This window comes from Lithobates pipiens, unplaced genomic scaffold, assembly GCF_037356315.1.
Source record: "Lithobates pipiens isolate NorthernLeopardFrog02 unplaced genomic scaffold, aLitPip1_a1.2 Scaffold_3, whole genome shotgun sequence".
In the NCBI taxonomy this organism is placed as follows: domain Eukaryota; kingdom Metazoa; phylum Chordata; class Amphibia; order Anura; family Ranidae; genus Lithobates; species Lithobates pipiens.
Window position 1 is genome coordinate 127,812,678 of NW_027507790.1, and position 14,472 is coordinate 127,827,149.

At 45.8% G+C, this 14,472-nt stretch overlaps 1 protein-coding gene across 4 annotated transcripts in view; it reads right to left on the reverse strand.

Annotated features, from left to right (window-relative positions):
* DCP2 (decapping mRNA 2) overlaps positions 1 to 14,472 on the reverse strand; it is a 157,198-nt gene that overhangs the window by 65,196 nt on the left and 77,530 nt on the right. For all 4 annotated transcript variants that reach the window (XM_077462275.1, XM_077462276.1, XM_077462273.1 and 1 more), the window contains one exon: positions 1,669 to 1,798. In XM_077462275.1, coding sequence (XP_077318401.1) covers positions 1,669 to 1,798 — 130 coding nt within the window. The remainder of the gene's footprint in view (positions 1 to 1,668; positions 1,799 to 14,472) is intronic.

Genomic DNA, 14,472 nt, shown 5'->3' on the forward strand with positions numbered 1-14,472 from the left:
CGCAATCATTGTGATTGGTGTACACTAGGCGGTAACGGGATGTTACCGCAATCTCCTCCTCACACACGATCGGTGTGTGAGGAGGAGAACAACCCGGTAACATCTCATTACCGCGGTTTGTTTACATTTTAGTGATCGGCTGTGATCCAACGGCTGTTTACCAGCGTCGGTGACGAGCAGTGTTCCCGGGGAACACACCGCCACCGACGTGCACGCGCAGTGCGCATGCGCCGTACACAGCCGGGGTGATGAAGTCACGGCCGATCACGTAGTAAACAGCCATAACCAATGGCTGTTCACCCCCTTCGGTGGCGAGCGGTGTCTCCGTGACACGCCGCCACCGAAGAAACAGGGATGCGCGGGCCCGATCGTGCGCATTCCCTGTTTAACCGGGAGGCCGTCATATGACGGCCTCCCGCCACAATAGGTGCGCCGCCTGGCCGCCATTTGACGGCCGGCGGTCAGCATCTAGTTAAAGGAGAAATCCAGCACTTTTACCAACACTCGCAACGTGCCTCACCAGCCGCCATTGTAGCAGCTCCACATGGACCCCCTATGGATGACTGCACCATACAAGCCCTACCCTGCCTCTCCTACTCCCTCTACAGTATATATATATATATATAATAAAATATACACACAAAAAAAAAAATATGACCAATATGTCATCAACCAATGACAGCAAAATAAATAAAAGTTAACTTAATATAATGCACAGAAGATTAAAACGACAACAGTTCAATGAAAAGATTCAAAAACAATTTGTGTTCAAATACAATCAACTTCATCGTTGGAATATAGCGAAAAGAATGAGAACAATGCCGCCATGGATCCTGAAGACAAGGGGTTAACCATAGTGTTTAGGTATAAGGAATCCCGGTCTGGAAGTAGAGGGCTTGATGGCTCGGTCTGCTGAGACAGATGGCGAAAGAGAGACACCGCTCTCACATCTGCAGCCGCTGGCCTGATTGCAAAAGATAATCACACTCGGCATCAGGGGACGAATTGTGGCCAACAACCCCCCAGACTTTGACAAACCGCAGATGCGCAAAACATGTCGTCCCCTTCCGCCGCACGGAGTGCTTCCCAGGACGCCAGTTCTCCGGTGGCAGCCGAAGAGGTGCTGCGGGGTTGTTGGCCACAATTTTTTTCCCAGGGCAGAGTATGATTGTCTTTTCCCATATAGGAGGGGTCATATAGGGGAGGACTTCCTATTTGACTATCTGCCAGTGTCCATCCACCAGTAGGTGGCGTATAACCCATAAGTCATTATTATGGTTGCTCTGTGATGTACAATAACGAAATGAAATTTTTTAATTTTTAGCACCCTGATTCTGCAGCAGCTGATTGATAATTATGAAACCACTCCGATTAGACTCACTGAGCACAGGGGCACAGTGGAAGAAACAGGGAGTACTTCAGAATAACAAAAGGTAGGAATCTCCAACAAAATTTGTTAAAATTTTTAATTTTAAAATGTACATAGATCACCCAGAGGGGATTTTTTTTTTTTATCAACAAAAGTGGAGTTACGCTTTAAATGATCTTTCTTCTAGCACTAAAAATTCACATGTAGAGTAGGTAATTGTGCGTGTCAGTTTAGTAAACAATAGTGCAGATTTTGTAATCACTGTACTAAAATGCATTAGAAAGGTCAAAGAAAATCACCTTCATCTTTAGGATTTCTGACATTTCTGCTGGACTGAAATGACTGTATGGCTTTTGTAGTACCTTGGGCTTTGTCCACTGCTCAGCATGAGCAGGCTCAGAAAACTGAGGCATACAACGCATTTTGGGTCTGTAAAGTTAAAAAAACAAAAACAAATTTATATATACACTATATAAGCACAAACTAAATGTATGGTAAATTTGACCACAATATAATAACCCTCTATGGGCTAGCTTTGATTTTGCAGTCACAGAACATGTTTTGCTTTTTTTATACACAAGAGTAAAAGTACACAAGAACAGATTATCGTACAAAACCTTTGTCCAAACATTGTTTCATCACATGGACACTCTGGACCCCTAAACAATGGGCTATGGTGCAAACAAAATAGGATTTTTTGTACTCACCGTAAAATCCTTTTCTCTGTAATTCACCGATCGACAGCTCCTCTCTGTGACAAATGGGTTGTTAGCCTTATCACTAGGAGAATACTAGGCATAGTTGTAATACAACACTCAGAACTCTTAGTTCCGCCCAGGGGGGTGGTCCCTCAGGCTACAAACTCCCACCCTGCAAAGCAGCATCAGTACGTCAACAAGCAGTATAACGTAACGATAAAAGGAGGGGCGGGTGCTGTGTCGGTCGATGAATTACAGAGAAAAGGATTTTACGGTGAGTACAAAAAAATCCTATTTTTTCTTATATTCACCGACCGACACAGCTCCTCTCTGTAACAAATGGGACGTCCCCAAGCAGTGACAAAACGAGGGGTGGGAAAAAAACAGCACAAAAACTTCATCCACCATGGCAAGTGGGAACTAGTGAAACTAAACCCCCAAAAAAAAAAAAAAAAAAAAAAAAAAAAAAAAAAAGCAGTGCGTGGAAAACCACCACAAAAAAACAGGGTATCCTCAAGAGGAGTGATCCCCAAGACCGCACCAAACTGCGGAAGTAATGCAACAGTGAATTAACATAACAGTACTGCGTTTTTATCGAAAAAACTGGAAAAAATTGATTGCATATTCAATTGCAACTACACAGCCACCTGCAAAACTTTGTGGCCAAAACAGGCATCACTCGATGCCCTGATGTCTACCTTATAGAACTTGGTAAACGTATGGACAGGCGACCAGGTAGCCACCTTACACAACTGGGCGACAGACGCTTGGTGTTGGAAGGCCCGAGACATTCCGATTGCCCTTGTGGAGTGGGCCGTTACCGGAAAGGGGGGCACCTGCCCCTTCAAGGAGTAGGCTTGCACTACAATTTGTCTGATCCACCTGGAAATGGTGGCCGACGAGACCGACGTGCCTTTCAGACAAATACACCTTCAGAGCCCTAACCACGTCAAGAGCATGAAGGGCCACCTCCTTAGGGTGCTTTTGCTTAGGACACAGAGATGGTAATACAATGTCCTCATGAAATATATATATAATAATAATAGAAATAATAGATATTAAATAATAGATATGAAAAGTCAAGACCACTTTCGGAAGAAAGGACGGTTGCGGACACAACACCCCCTTATCCCTGTGTATAACCAGATAGAGCGACTTGTAGGACAAGGCCGCCAGTTCCGAAACCCTCCTGCCCGATGTGATGGCCACTAGAAAGACCACTTTCTGGGAAAGAGTCAACAGGGGAATCTCCCTGATATTTTCAAACGGCAGTTTTTGAAGCGCCGACAACATCACGTTCAAATCCCATGAGGGTAACAGTGGACTATGTGTCGTACCCCCTGAACAAAAGGTACTCACTAAGGAGTGCGATGCCAGGGGTCGTTGAAAAAAAAAGACAGCTAAGGCTGAGATTTGCCCTTTGATGGTGCTTAATGCCAATCTCTGGTCAACTCCTTGCTGGAGAAACAGCAGGATCCTGGATATGGAAAAAAAAGGAGTGCGGATGCAGAAGTAGGCCTTCCAGGTACGATGGTATATTTTCCGAGAAGATTTCCGTGCTCTCAACATAGTTGGAATCACCAGGTCTGCGTACCAAGGATGCGGAGGCCAATCTGAGGCAACCAGTATTACTGGGATCCCCTCGGCTTCCACTCTGCGAATCAGACGTGGCAACAGTTTCAGTGGAGGAAAGGCGTAGATCAACTGGTACAGATCCCATGGAGTCGCCAGCGTGTCTGACGCATCAGCCCACGGATTTCTTGTCCTGGACACGAATCTTGGCACCTTCCGACTGAGACGGGAGGCCAGTAGATCCACATCTGATGTGTCCCACTTCAGGCACAACAACCTGAATATCTCCGGATGCAATGCCCATTCTCCTGGGTCCAGCATCTGTCGACTCAGATAGTCCGCCTGCCAGTTCTCCAATCCCGGGAAGTAAATGGCCGTCAGGGCCGGTACGTGTCGCTCTGCCCACCGAAGTATGTGAGCGACCTCCCATGCAGCGGCTGAGCTTCCTGTTCCCCCTTGGTGATTGACGTATGCCACAGCCATGGCATTGTCTGACTGTATCCTGATCGGACGCCCTTGAAGTCTCATCAACCATGTGTAGAGGCACAGCCTGATCGCTCTCAATTCGAACAGATTGATCGGCAACTCGGATTCTTCCGTCGACCAGAGGCCATGAGCCGACTGAACCCCCAGCACTCCACCCCAGCTGGATAGACTGGCGTCCGTTGTGATCACCGTCCATTTCAGAGGAAGGAACGATTTTCCGGACTGAATCACCGGGGACCACAACCACCAGATCAGTAAGTCTGACTGACTGGCTCACCTGGATCTGTCGATCCAGGGACAACTGAGATTTTTCCCATTTTGTCAAAATCTCCTTCTGCAGGACTCTGGTGTGGAACTGGGCATAAGGCACTGCCTCGAAGGAGGCCACAATGAGTCCCAGTACTCGCATGCAAAAGCGGAGCGACGACCACTTGCGGTTCATCAGCAGTTTGACCGCAGATCTGAGAGTCTGCAATTTGTCTGGAGGGAGAAAAACTCTTGCTTCCCTGGAGTCCAACAGCAAACCTAGGTACACCAGGTGCTGGGTCGGCACAATCACCGACTTTTTGAGGTTCAACAGCCACTCAAATTCTTGCAGGGTCTGCATGGTGAATGCCACATCCTCCTCTAATTCTGAGGCGGAAGACGCTCTCAGGAATAGATAGTCTAGGTATCCCACGATCGCGACCCCACGTTGTCGCAGCAACGCCAAAACTGGAGCCAGTACCTTTGTAAAGACTCAGGGGGCTGATGCCAGACCAAAAGGAAGAGCCACAAACTAGTAATGGGCTTCCCCGACTGCAAATCGCAGAAACTTTTGATGCCGAACGCATATGGGTATGTGCAGGTACACATCCTGGATGTCTAAGGATGCCAGGGAGTTGCCTTAATGGAGTGCAGCGACTACTGAGCAAACCGATTCCATTCTGAATCTCTGCACTTTCACAAGTGATTGAGGGCTTTTAGGTCCAAGATCGGACATACCCCTTCCTTCTTGGGAACTACAAACAGATTTGAGTAGAATCCCTGGAAGCGTTCCGAGTCCGGAACCGGTACAATCACCCCGTGATTCAGCAAATCCCTTACTGCCCCCAACAGGGCCTCCCGGCGAACTGGGGATACGGGTATACTGGAGGGGAAGAATCTGTTTGGTAGCGAAGAGAGAAACTCTTGTAGCCTGTGGAAATCAGATCGCAAACCCACTGGTCGCATAACCGGGAGGACCACCGGGCTGCAAACTCCCGAAGGTGACCCCCCACTCGAGACGTGTGGGGGCAAGCCTTCATGCGGTAGCACTTTTATTCGCAGGATTGCGGTTCCAGGGACGCTGAGAGCACCCATAGCTGCTGCTGGAGAACACTGAAACATGCTCAGGCTTCTAGAAAGTGGCCGCCAGTGTCCTGAATATGAAAGCACTGGGAAAATGGCCGCTTGAAGCCCAGAAGACATGATGCCCTCGCCCACACCTAAAATGGCCACCAGCCAGCTCCATGAGGGACAGAGACAAAAATGTGGCAGACACACAGTGCTGTACAGAAAACACAGCCAGACCTCACAGGCACTTCCCGGGAGCTAAATACACAGGATCCAGGCACCACCAGCCAACCAGTCCCTTATCCCAGGTGAGAGCCCTCAGGGACACACACACGCCACTCAGTACCACATGCAGCAGCCTCCCCGTGAGGGGAGGGGGGAGGGAAGATAGGGACAGGGGAGCGAAGAGAGGGAGGTGAGGGACCCCCGAATATGACCTCCCAAGGAATGCCCAGCTGCTCAACCCTCCCGGGGCAGGAAGAGCTGTACTTACCAGTCCTGAAGAGCTGGGAGACATTCCACTGTAGACCTACTCCTGATCAGTACAGGGTAGGCTACTGGGCTCGGCATACTGTGACGCAGACATTAGTAGCCCGGTCATATGTACACCCCGGAGCATAAAATCTCACCGACAACCTCTGGAGCTGAGGTATGTCGTGGCGTGCCAAGCTGTAGCTGCGACCTGCACACGCTCGATGGCTGGACTGGGGAGACTAGGGGTATCCAGCCTGTCACCCAGCCGGCTGTTGATAGTAGATCACAGGATCATTCATCTTGCGCAAAAACCCAAGCTTCTGCGTAAATAAGCACGGACCGATGGGCCCGCAGGGTTCCTATGTCCTCCTCCTTTGCTAGGCAAAGTAAAACTGATGCTGTTTTGCAGGGTGGGGGTTTGTAGCCTGAGGGACCGCCCCCCTGGGCAGAACGAAGAGTTCTGAGTGTTGTATTACAACTATGCCTAGTATTCTCCTATTGATAAGGCTAACAACCCATTTGTTACAGAGAGGAGCTGTGTCAGTCGGTGAATATAAGAGAAATTAAATTTGTATGCGAGCTAAGCTATTCTGAAGGAACGTTCTCTCTGCTCCAATATGCCTATGTAAGATCCCAGTGAAAATTTTGCCTGTGCAAACTTCAAAAAGGCTTGATGATTAGGTGCGGTGTTGTAAGGAGGCAGGAGGGTATCGTATGTTCCTCCATACCACTGGATTAGATAGAGTGGGAAAAATACCAGCTGCTGGGGCACTCACACCTGAAGCACCTCCTCTGTCATGGCAGAATGAATGTTATGCATGTGATGCATGACTATCTGGACCAAATCCAGAATATTTCTGTATGGAGCCACAGATATCCTTCTGGACCCCCCTCCTTATTGAGCAGTCCCCCGCCCCCCTTCTCTACTGCCCTCTTCTAACTATTGTTGTATCCAATAAACTAGCTCTACAAAACAAAATTCTCACTCACTTCCCATCCCAATTTCACACTCTGACAATCCCTCCACTAACCGTTCTTAAAGGGTTTACCTTCCTCCGATTCCCTGCAAAGGTAAAGCATAATGGACTACTATGCATCGCATAGTAGTCCATTATGTGTCACTTACCTGACACAGGAGCCAGCGAAGTCACTGCTGTCCCCTGTAGTCCGGAGCATCCATCTTCTTGGCGAGTCTCGCTGCTCCGGCGCTGTCATTCATCGGAGCCACGATGACGTCACTCCTGCGCATGCGCACGGGAGCCGCCACTCGCGGCATATCGCCGTTCACTGCGGCACGCTCAGTGTGCCTGCGCGCCGCTGTCTATGGCGCATGAGCCGTAGACAGCGGTGCCTGTCTTTCGGCAAATATCTCCTAAACCTTGTAGGTTTAGGAGATATTTCTTGGACCTACAGGTAAACCTTAATCTAGGCTTACCTGTAGGTCAAAGTGGTTTGTAAGGGTTTACAACCACTTTAATCTACCTACTTTGCTACTATTCACAAAGAATTACCCCCATGGCTTATAGAACCCAATAACGAGTTAATGGGACATACCTAATATCAGGCTATGCTGGTATCTTCTATATACCGGTCAACCAGTACCCCTGATAGTATTCTAATTCCATTACCAAGTTTATGATGCAAGCATCCTGACATCTACAATGTACCATCATGCTTTTCTATTCATTTCGTAGATCTATGCCCTATACTTCTGTAACAATTTTGGAAACATAAAAACATGTTACTTCGCACACGATGAGAAAAGAACAGGTTCACTTCAATGAAAAGAAAATAAGTTGCCATGAGCAACACATCCAATCTTTCTTTTACCAATTTTTTTTAAAGATACTCCCAACATAAGGAGGAATGCAAAAAAATAATGATATATAAATATAATCAATACACATAAAATAGTATTTAAAGGAGTAACACAATTTAAACACAAACTTTTGATGGTTGTCATAATACTAGATGATCACAAAATATTGATATACAAAACCTTAGCACTCGGTTTCATTGTACTCTAGTCTATATATTTGCTTCCAAATATGTAATGACAACTAATAAAATGTCAGGTGTCAAGAGAAGCCATGAAGAGTTAAACAAAATTAGCTTAGAAACGTTTAAACACCTCATGGCCTAACGTTTCTTTGCTATGGAGACTATGCAAACCGATCTGCTCCTGAGGATGTCTGACAAAACACATCAAGGGGGTAGAACACCAACGTCATGACATATAGATTGATATTGTTTTTTTCAGGGCCGATATGATACAGATTTTTCGGCCGATAGCCGATATCAGGTGCCGATATTTTGTATATTTACAGTTTCGAAAAATAAACACAATTTTCTACACAGATCTGGTATAAACTAAACATGTTAGGCCCCTTTCACAAGGGTGGATAAAACGCAGAAAAATTTGACTGCGTCCAGGACCGATTTATCGCAGCTATCTGTACATAACCACAGGTAATCGCAGTGTACTATTTCAACTGCGTATAGCAGCGGCAACAAGGAAAGAAAAACAACAGGAAGCACATCAGAAATGGCAAGAATTTTCCACCACAGCAAAAGGCACGCAATCGATGCTAATTGCAATGTACAACTGCAAGTGAATGCTGTGCCTGAAGTTTTGAAATTTTAAAATAACAAAACATGTTTTTAACAGCGGCAGGACAGCAACGCATGTGAAAGAGGCCTTAATGTTTATTAAGCTTTTAAACATTAAGGGCTCGTTCTTCACACCATACCTGCATGAAAACTGGTGGGACAAAACAGACATCTCTGTCTGCACCATGGTGTGATGAACAAGGTCTAAAAGTTAAAATAAAGTGCTCAAAAAATAACTTATTAAATGGCTTCCCAAAACATAGAAAAAGTATAAACTGCATTGCACTGCACCGATTACATTTAAATCACAGTGGACACTACACATACTCCCATTTAAGTAAAACAATATTATAGTGCAGAAAGCATAACATTTGAGCATGTTCAGCATGTAATTAGACAGTCCAAGGTATTTAGTAAAAAGCATGACAAGTTTTTTGAAGATGTCATTTTTTCCCACAATTCTTTTGAAAATTAAGAATTTTTAATTTTTTTCCCCCACAAAAACGTCAACAAGTTATTTCTCACACACAGCATATGCATACCTTCAACTATGCCCGAAAACACATTCTGCTACTCGTCCTGAGTATGGCGATACCACATGTGTGAGACTTTTTCACAGCCAGGCCGCATAGAGAAGCGCAACATCCAAGTAGCACCCTCAGCCATTATCCACTTACGGACCGCCCGCCATCATTATAAGTTGTCTGTCTGAAGAGGAATAATGTTGTTATGGCAAAAGCTAGCTACCAAAACCCCGGTATCCTTTTATCAGCGGGCAGTCTGCTTACAGATAAAAGTGGTCTCTGCGGCGAATTCGCCGCAAAAATCACTTTTACCAGCAGCGGGAGAGGGCCCCCTTCTCACCGTTCTCCAATGCACTCCATCGCTTACCAATCGCGTCCTTCTGCCTGTTAAGTATGGAGATGAGTGAGGGGAAGATGGCCCCCACCCGTCTACATACCATTGAAGGGCAGAAGCAACGGCAAAATGTCACTTCCACCCACAGCTTTTAAAGCAACATTTTTTTTCTCAAATTACTTTTTTTATTGCATTTTAATGTAAATATGAGATCTGAGGTCTTTTTGACGCCAGATCTCATATTTAACCACTTGCTTACTGGGCACTTAAACACCCTTCCTGCCCACACCAATTTTCAGCTTTCAGTGCTCTCACACTTTGAATGACAATTACCCTTACACTTGACAAATGGCACTGACAACAGGTGGCACTGGGGACAAATGGCACTGACAACAGGTGGCACTGGGGACAGATAGCACTAACAGGTGGCACTGGGGGCAGGTGGCACTGGGGCGGATGGCACTTTTTTTTATTTTTATTTCCCCACTTACGGCGCTGCAACCGTTCATCTCTCCCCTCTCACACGCTGTCTGTGTGAGGAGGGAGAGTGGCGCTGAGAGATGATCTCATATGTTTACATATGAGATCATCTCACATTGGATACGCCGATCGCGCTGTTAACGGCCGCTGTGATTGCCCGTTTACAGCGATCTGTGACTGGCTGTGTCCGAGGGACACGGCCAGCACAGAACTTCCCCGATGCGCCCCCGCAGTGGCGCACATTGCGGAAGTAAACACCAGGACGTCCAGGGACGGCCTCCCGGACGAAAGCGCCTGCTCTATAGCCGTCATTCGGCTATAGGGCGGACGGGAAGAGGTTAAGAGGATCGGTCATGCTTTTTTTTCTATTACAAGGAATGTTTACATTCCTTGTAATAGGAATAAAAGTGACACAATTTTTTTTTCAAAAGAACAGTGTAAAAATTTATAATAGGAAGCTAAAATAACGAATAAAAAATGTTTTTTTAAATGTGCCCTGTCCCGGCGAGCGAATGCATACATGAGTAGCGCCCACATATGAAAACTGTGTTCAAACCACACGTGAGGTATCACTGCAATTGTTAGAGCGAAAGCAATAATAATAGCCGTAGACCTCCTCTGTAACTCAAAACATGCAACCTGCATTATTTTTTAAACTTCGCATATGGAAATTTCTAAGAGTAAAAGTTTGTCGCTATTCCACGAGCGGGCACAACTTCGAAGAGTGACATGTTGGGTATCAATTTACTCGGTGTAACATCTTTCACATTAGTAAAAATAAATAAATAAATAGGATTTTTATAACAGCTTACCTGTAAAATCCTTTTCTTTGATGTACATCAGGGGACACAGAGCCATAGTAAATACTATGTGGGTTATATCAGACCGGCAGGTGCTAGACACTGGCACGCCCCTAAAGGCGTGTACTCCCCTATATAACCCCTCCCATTACTGGGAGTCCTCAGTTTTGTAGCCAAGCAATACAAGTGTATCCCAAAGAAGGGAGGGACCTCTGTGCCCCCTGATGTACATCAAAGAAAAGGATTTTACAGGTAAGTTGTTATAAAAATCCTCTTTTCTTACATCAGGGCTCACAGAGCCATAGTAATTACTTTGTGGGATGTCCCATAGCAATGGCAACTGAAGGAAGGGGGAGACAGAACAAAAACAGAAGGCCAGAGGACTCATACTGCAGCCTGGAGTCTACTGCACCCAACGCAATATCCTCATGACCTTTGATATCAATTTGATAAAATCTGATAAACATATGAACCGAAGACCAAGTCATGGCCTTACAGATCTGAGCCATAGAGGCCTGATGATGCACCACCCAAGAGGCACTAATCACCCTGGATGAGTGTGCTCTTAACCTGAGAAGGAAGAATTTTGACAAATCCATTTGGAAAATAGTGGATCTTGACACTGCCTGTCCACATCTTGGACCCTCTGGCAGTGCAAACAAAACCTGTGTTTTGCAAACCTGAGTGGTCGCCTTTAAATAGATTGTTCTTACTACATCAAGAGAATATAGTGTGCCTTCTCTTCCCTAGATTAAGGCTCTGGGGAAAAGAAGGAAGAATAATATCCTGGTTTCAATGAAAAACCTGTTACCACTTTGGTAGGAATTCAGGATGAGGACATGAAACCACATCATCCTTATGCATGATGAAATATGGCTCTTACAAGACAGAGCCGCTAGTTCCGATACTTTCCTAGCTGAAGAAATGGCAACCAGAAAATATTATCTTTCTTGTCAAAGAACCAAGGTAATTTCTCAAAAGGTTCGAACGGCTGATTCAGCAAAGCCGATAAGACCAATTTTAAATCCCAAGGATTTAGAGGTGCCTTGATAGGGGGAATAAACCGTGTTACCCCCTGAATAAGCTATGCACCAAGAGTGGGAAGCAAGAGGCAATAGGAAAAAACAATGACAAGGCCGGGATCTGGCTCTTTATAGAAGTCAAGGCCAGCTTCATTTCAGATCCCATATGCAGGACATCAGGAATCCTGCCCATAACATACTTCCTGGGGTGCCAGCACCTGGATCCACACCAAGAAACATATGCCTTCCAGACTTTAAAGTAAATGATTCTGGAAGCCGGTTTCCTGGCATTAATCAAAGTAGACACTACCGAAGGAGCTCACCCACAATCTTTTATAGAGTGGGATTAAACCTGTTAAATTTTTGGTCCGTAAGGTAGGATGAAATACCGGACCTTGTGGAAGAAGGTCTGGCTATAATGGCAGAGTCCGAAGGACTCCTATTGCCATCCTTATGATCTCGATAAATCAAGATCTTCTGGGACCCGCCAGAATCACCTCCTTTTATTCCTGCTTAATTCTGCGGAGAAAGCGTGAAGTAGCAGAACTGGAGGAAATGCATAGATCTGTGAAAACTGATCTCATGGGAAGACTAATGCGTCTGTTCCGCCTGCTAGTGGACCCCTTGATCTCAACAAAGTTGTCAACCCTGTTGATGAATCTGGACGCCAATAGGTCCATGTCCGGGATACCTGACATATTGCTAGGAAGATGTCGGGGTGAGGAGATCATTCTCCCAGAAATAATTGTTGGTGACTCAAGTAGTACGCCTGAAAAATGAAAATTGCCGATAGGCAAGGAATGTTGTGTTCTGCCCAAGCTAGAACATTATTCACCTCTTTTTGGGCTGCACGACCTCTCGTGCCCACCCTGGTGATCGATGTAAGCCACCGCCGTGGCCTTGTCAGACTGAATAATGTCAGGACAGTCCTGTAATCTGACCGCCAAGATTCTATGGCCAGACGTACTGCCTGAAACTTCCAAAAAAAGTTGATGGTCCAGGTTAGAGGACCTTGTCTATCTCCCCTGGACAGAATCTTTTTCCAGGGCTGCTCCCCAGCTTAGAAGGCAGGCATCTGTTGTTAACACCTTCCAGGATAAAGATTTTCCCTTTTGCTAGATAACAACCACCAAATTTAGGCTCTGACTTATGTCGGGAGCCAAGCATATTGGAAACAAACAAGGCCTGAATCTTTTTTATTTCAGACCGACAGGATGGTGTCTTGAAACAGTTTGAGTAAAACTGCGCGTAAGGGGCGGCCTTGAAGGAGGCCACCATTTCCCCTAAAAAATCTCCTGCACAGCTGGATGAAGGAATTTTCCTTTGTTTTGATGAATTGAATTAGTCCTACAATAGAAACTGATTCCTGTCTGGGGTAAGAATACCTTCTTCTGTATGGTATCTATAACCAGCCCCCAAGTACTGTAATCTCTAAAGGAGGTGCCAGATTATTTCAGAACACGCGTGGTGCTGTGGCTAAGTCAAATGGCAGGGCCACAACTGAAAAGATAAAATTTTAGATTTCAAACCGCAGAAATTTCTGGTAAGCGGGAAAATTTGGCACATGGAGATATGCAACTCCCCTCCATGCAGGATGGATCGGATGTTTAAGTGCCGATTCAGATCTTCAAGATCTAGAATGGGTCTTACCTCTCTGTTTGGTTCTGGAATCTTAAAAGGTTTGAGCCAAAACCCCCTGTTCCACTAAGGAAACACCTGATATCACTGCCTGGGATAACAGCTGATCCAGAGGCCAGAAAGAGAGACCTCCTTTTTTTCCTGGATCCTTAGGAACATTCTCAGAGGAGATGGAAAATCTTGCCCCATCAGCAGCCCAAGGACCCCACAGGCAGCACCCACACAGGGACCTGATGCTCTACCGACTAAGCCATCCGGGCTCTCGGAACTCTAGTTGTAACAAGAGAAAAAAATAGCAGAAATCCATCTGTCCTGAAATTGTTCCTGCCAGATCTTGAGAATCGAAGAACATTTCCTCTCACCCAAATGAGTGGGGGTGCCCCTTCATGAGAAAACTTTAGCATTCTGCTTTGTGGGCTTTCTGCCCCAAGATCCTGGTGCTGCCCTTGGGGACTTTCCCTTGAACCTGACGGTTAAGGCCATCGAGACTGCCTAGAGGCAGATGTCCCAGGCATAGGAGAGGCAGTACGATAAAGAGAAAATGTTTGAACCTCTTTACTGGTAAAGAAAGCTTTACCCTATTAGAGGTCTTTTGGATGTACTGATCCACTCTAAATAGCCGTACCCCAGGAAGGCAAACAAACTGGCTAAGAGCTTTCACATGGTGCTTCGGCTGATCAATATTTCAGCCACAGAACTCTGTGAGAATGCACTAGTCCAAGCATAAGCCATAAGGCTTAAATGATAGAGTCTTTCATAGCATCTACTATAGCGTCTACTACTGATCCCCAGCCTCCCACACCTCAATAAAAGGGCCCTGAGGACTAGATGGGAATCTGCTATGTTTAGTCCTACTATGGAGAGACATCATAGCATTAATCTTTTTTCCAAACTTTTAAATGGTAGAAGAAACAAACCTGTTTGTATGATCTATACAGGGACTGAAGTGTTCTACTCCTGACGGCTCAATTTGACTAGCTGTATCCCTCTCAGGAGGATGACATTTTTTTTGGAAATACATTTAGTTTACAGAGCAAACAAATGACCTTTTGGAGAAGTTCCTGGTCTCATTACCATCCATAGCCTGCATAAAGCAGAGGCACTATGAAAAAGAATGTACCTTGCTAGGCTATAGTTCTGCACCATTAGCC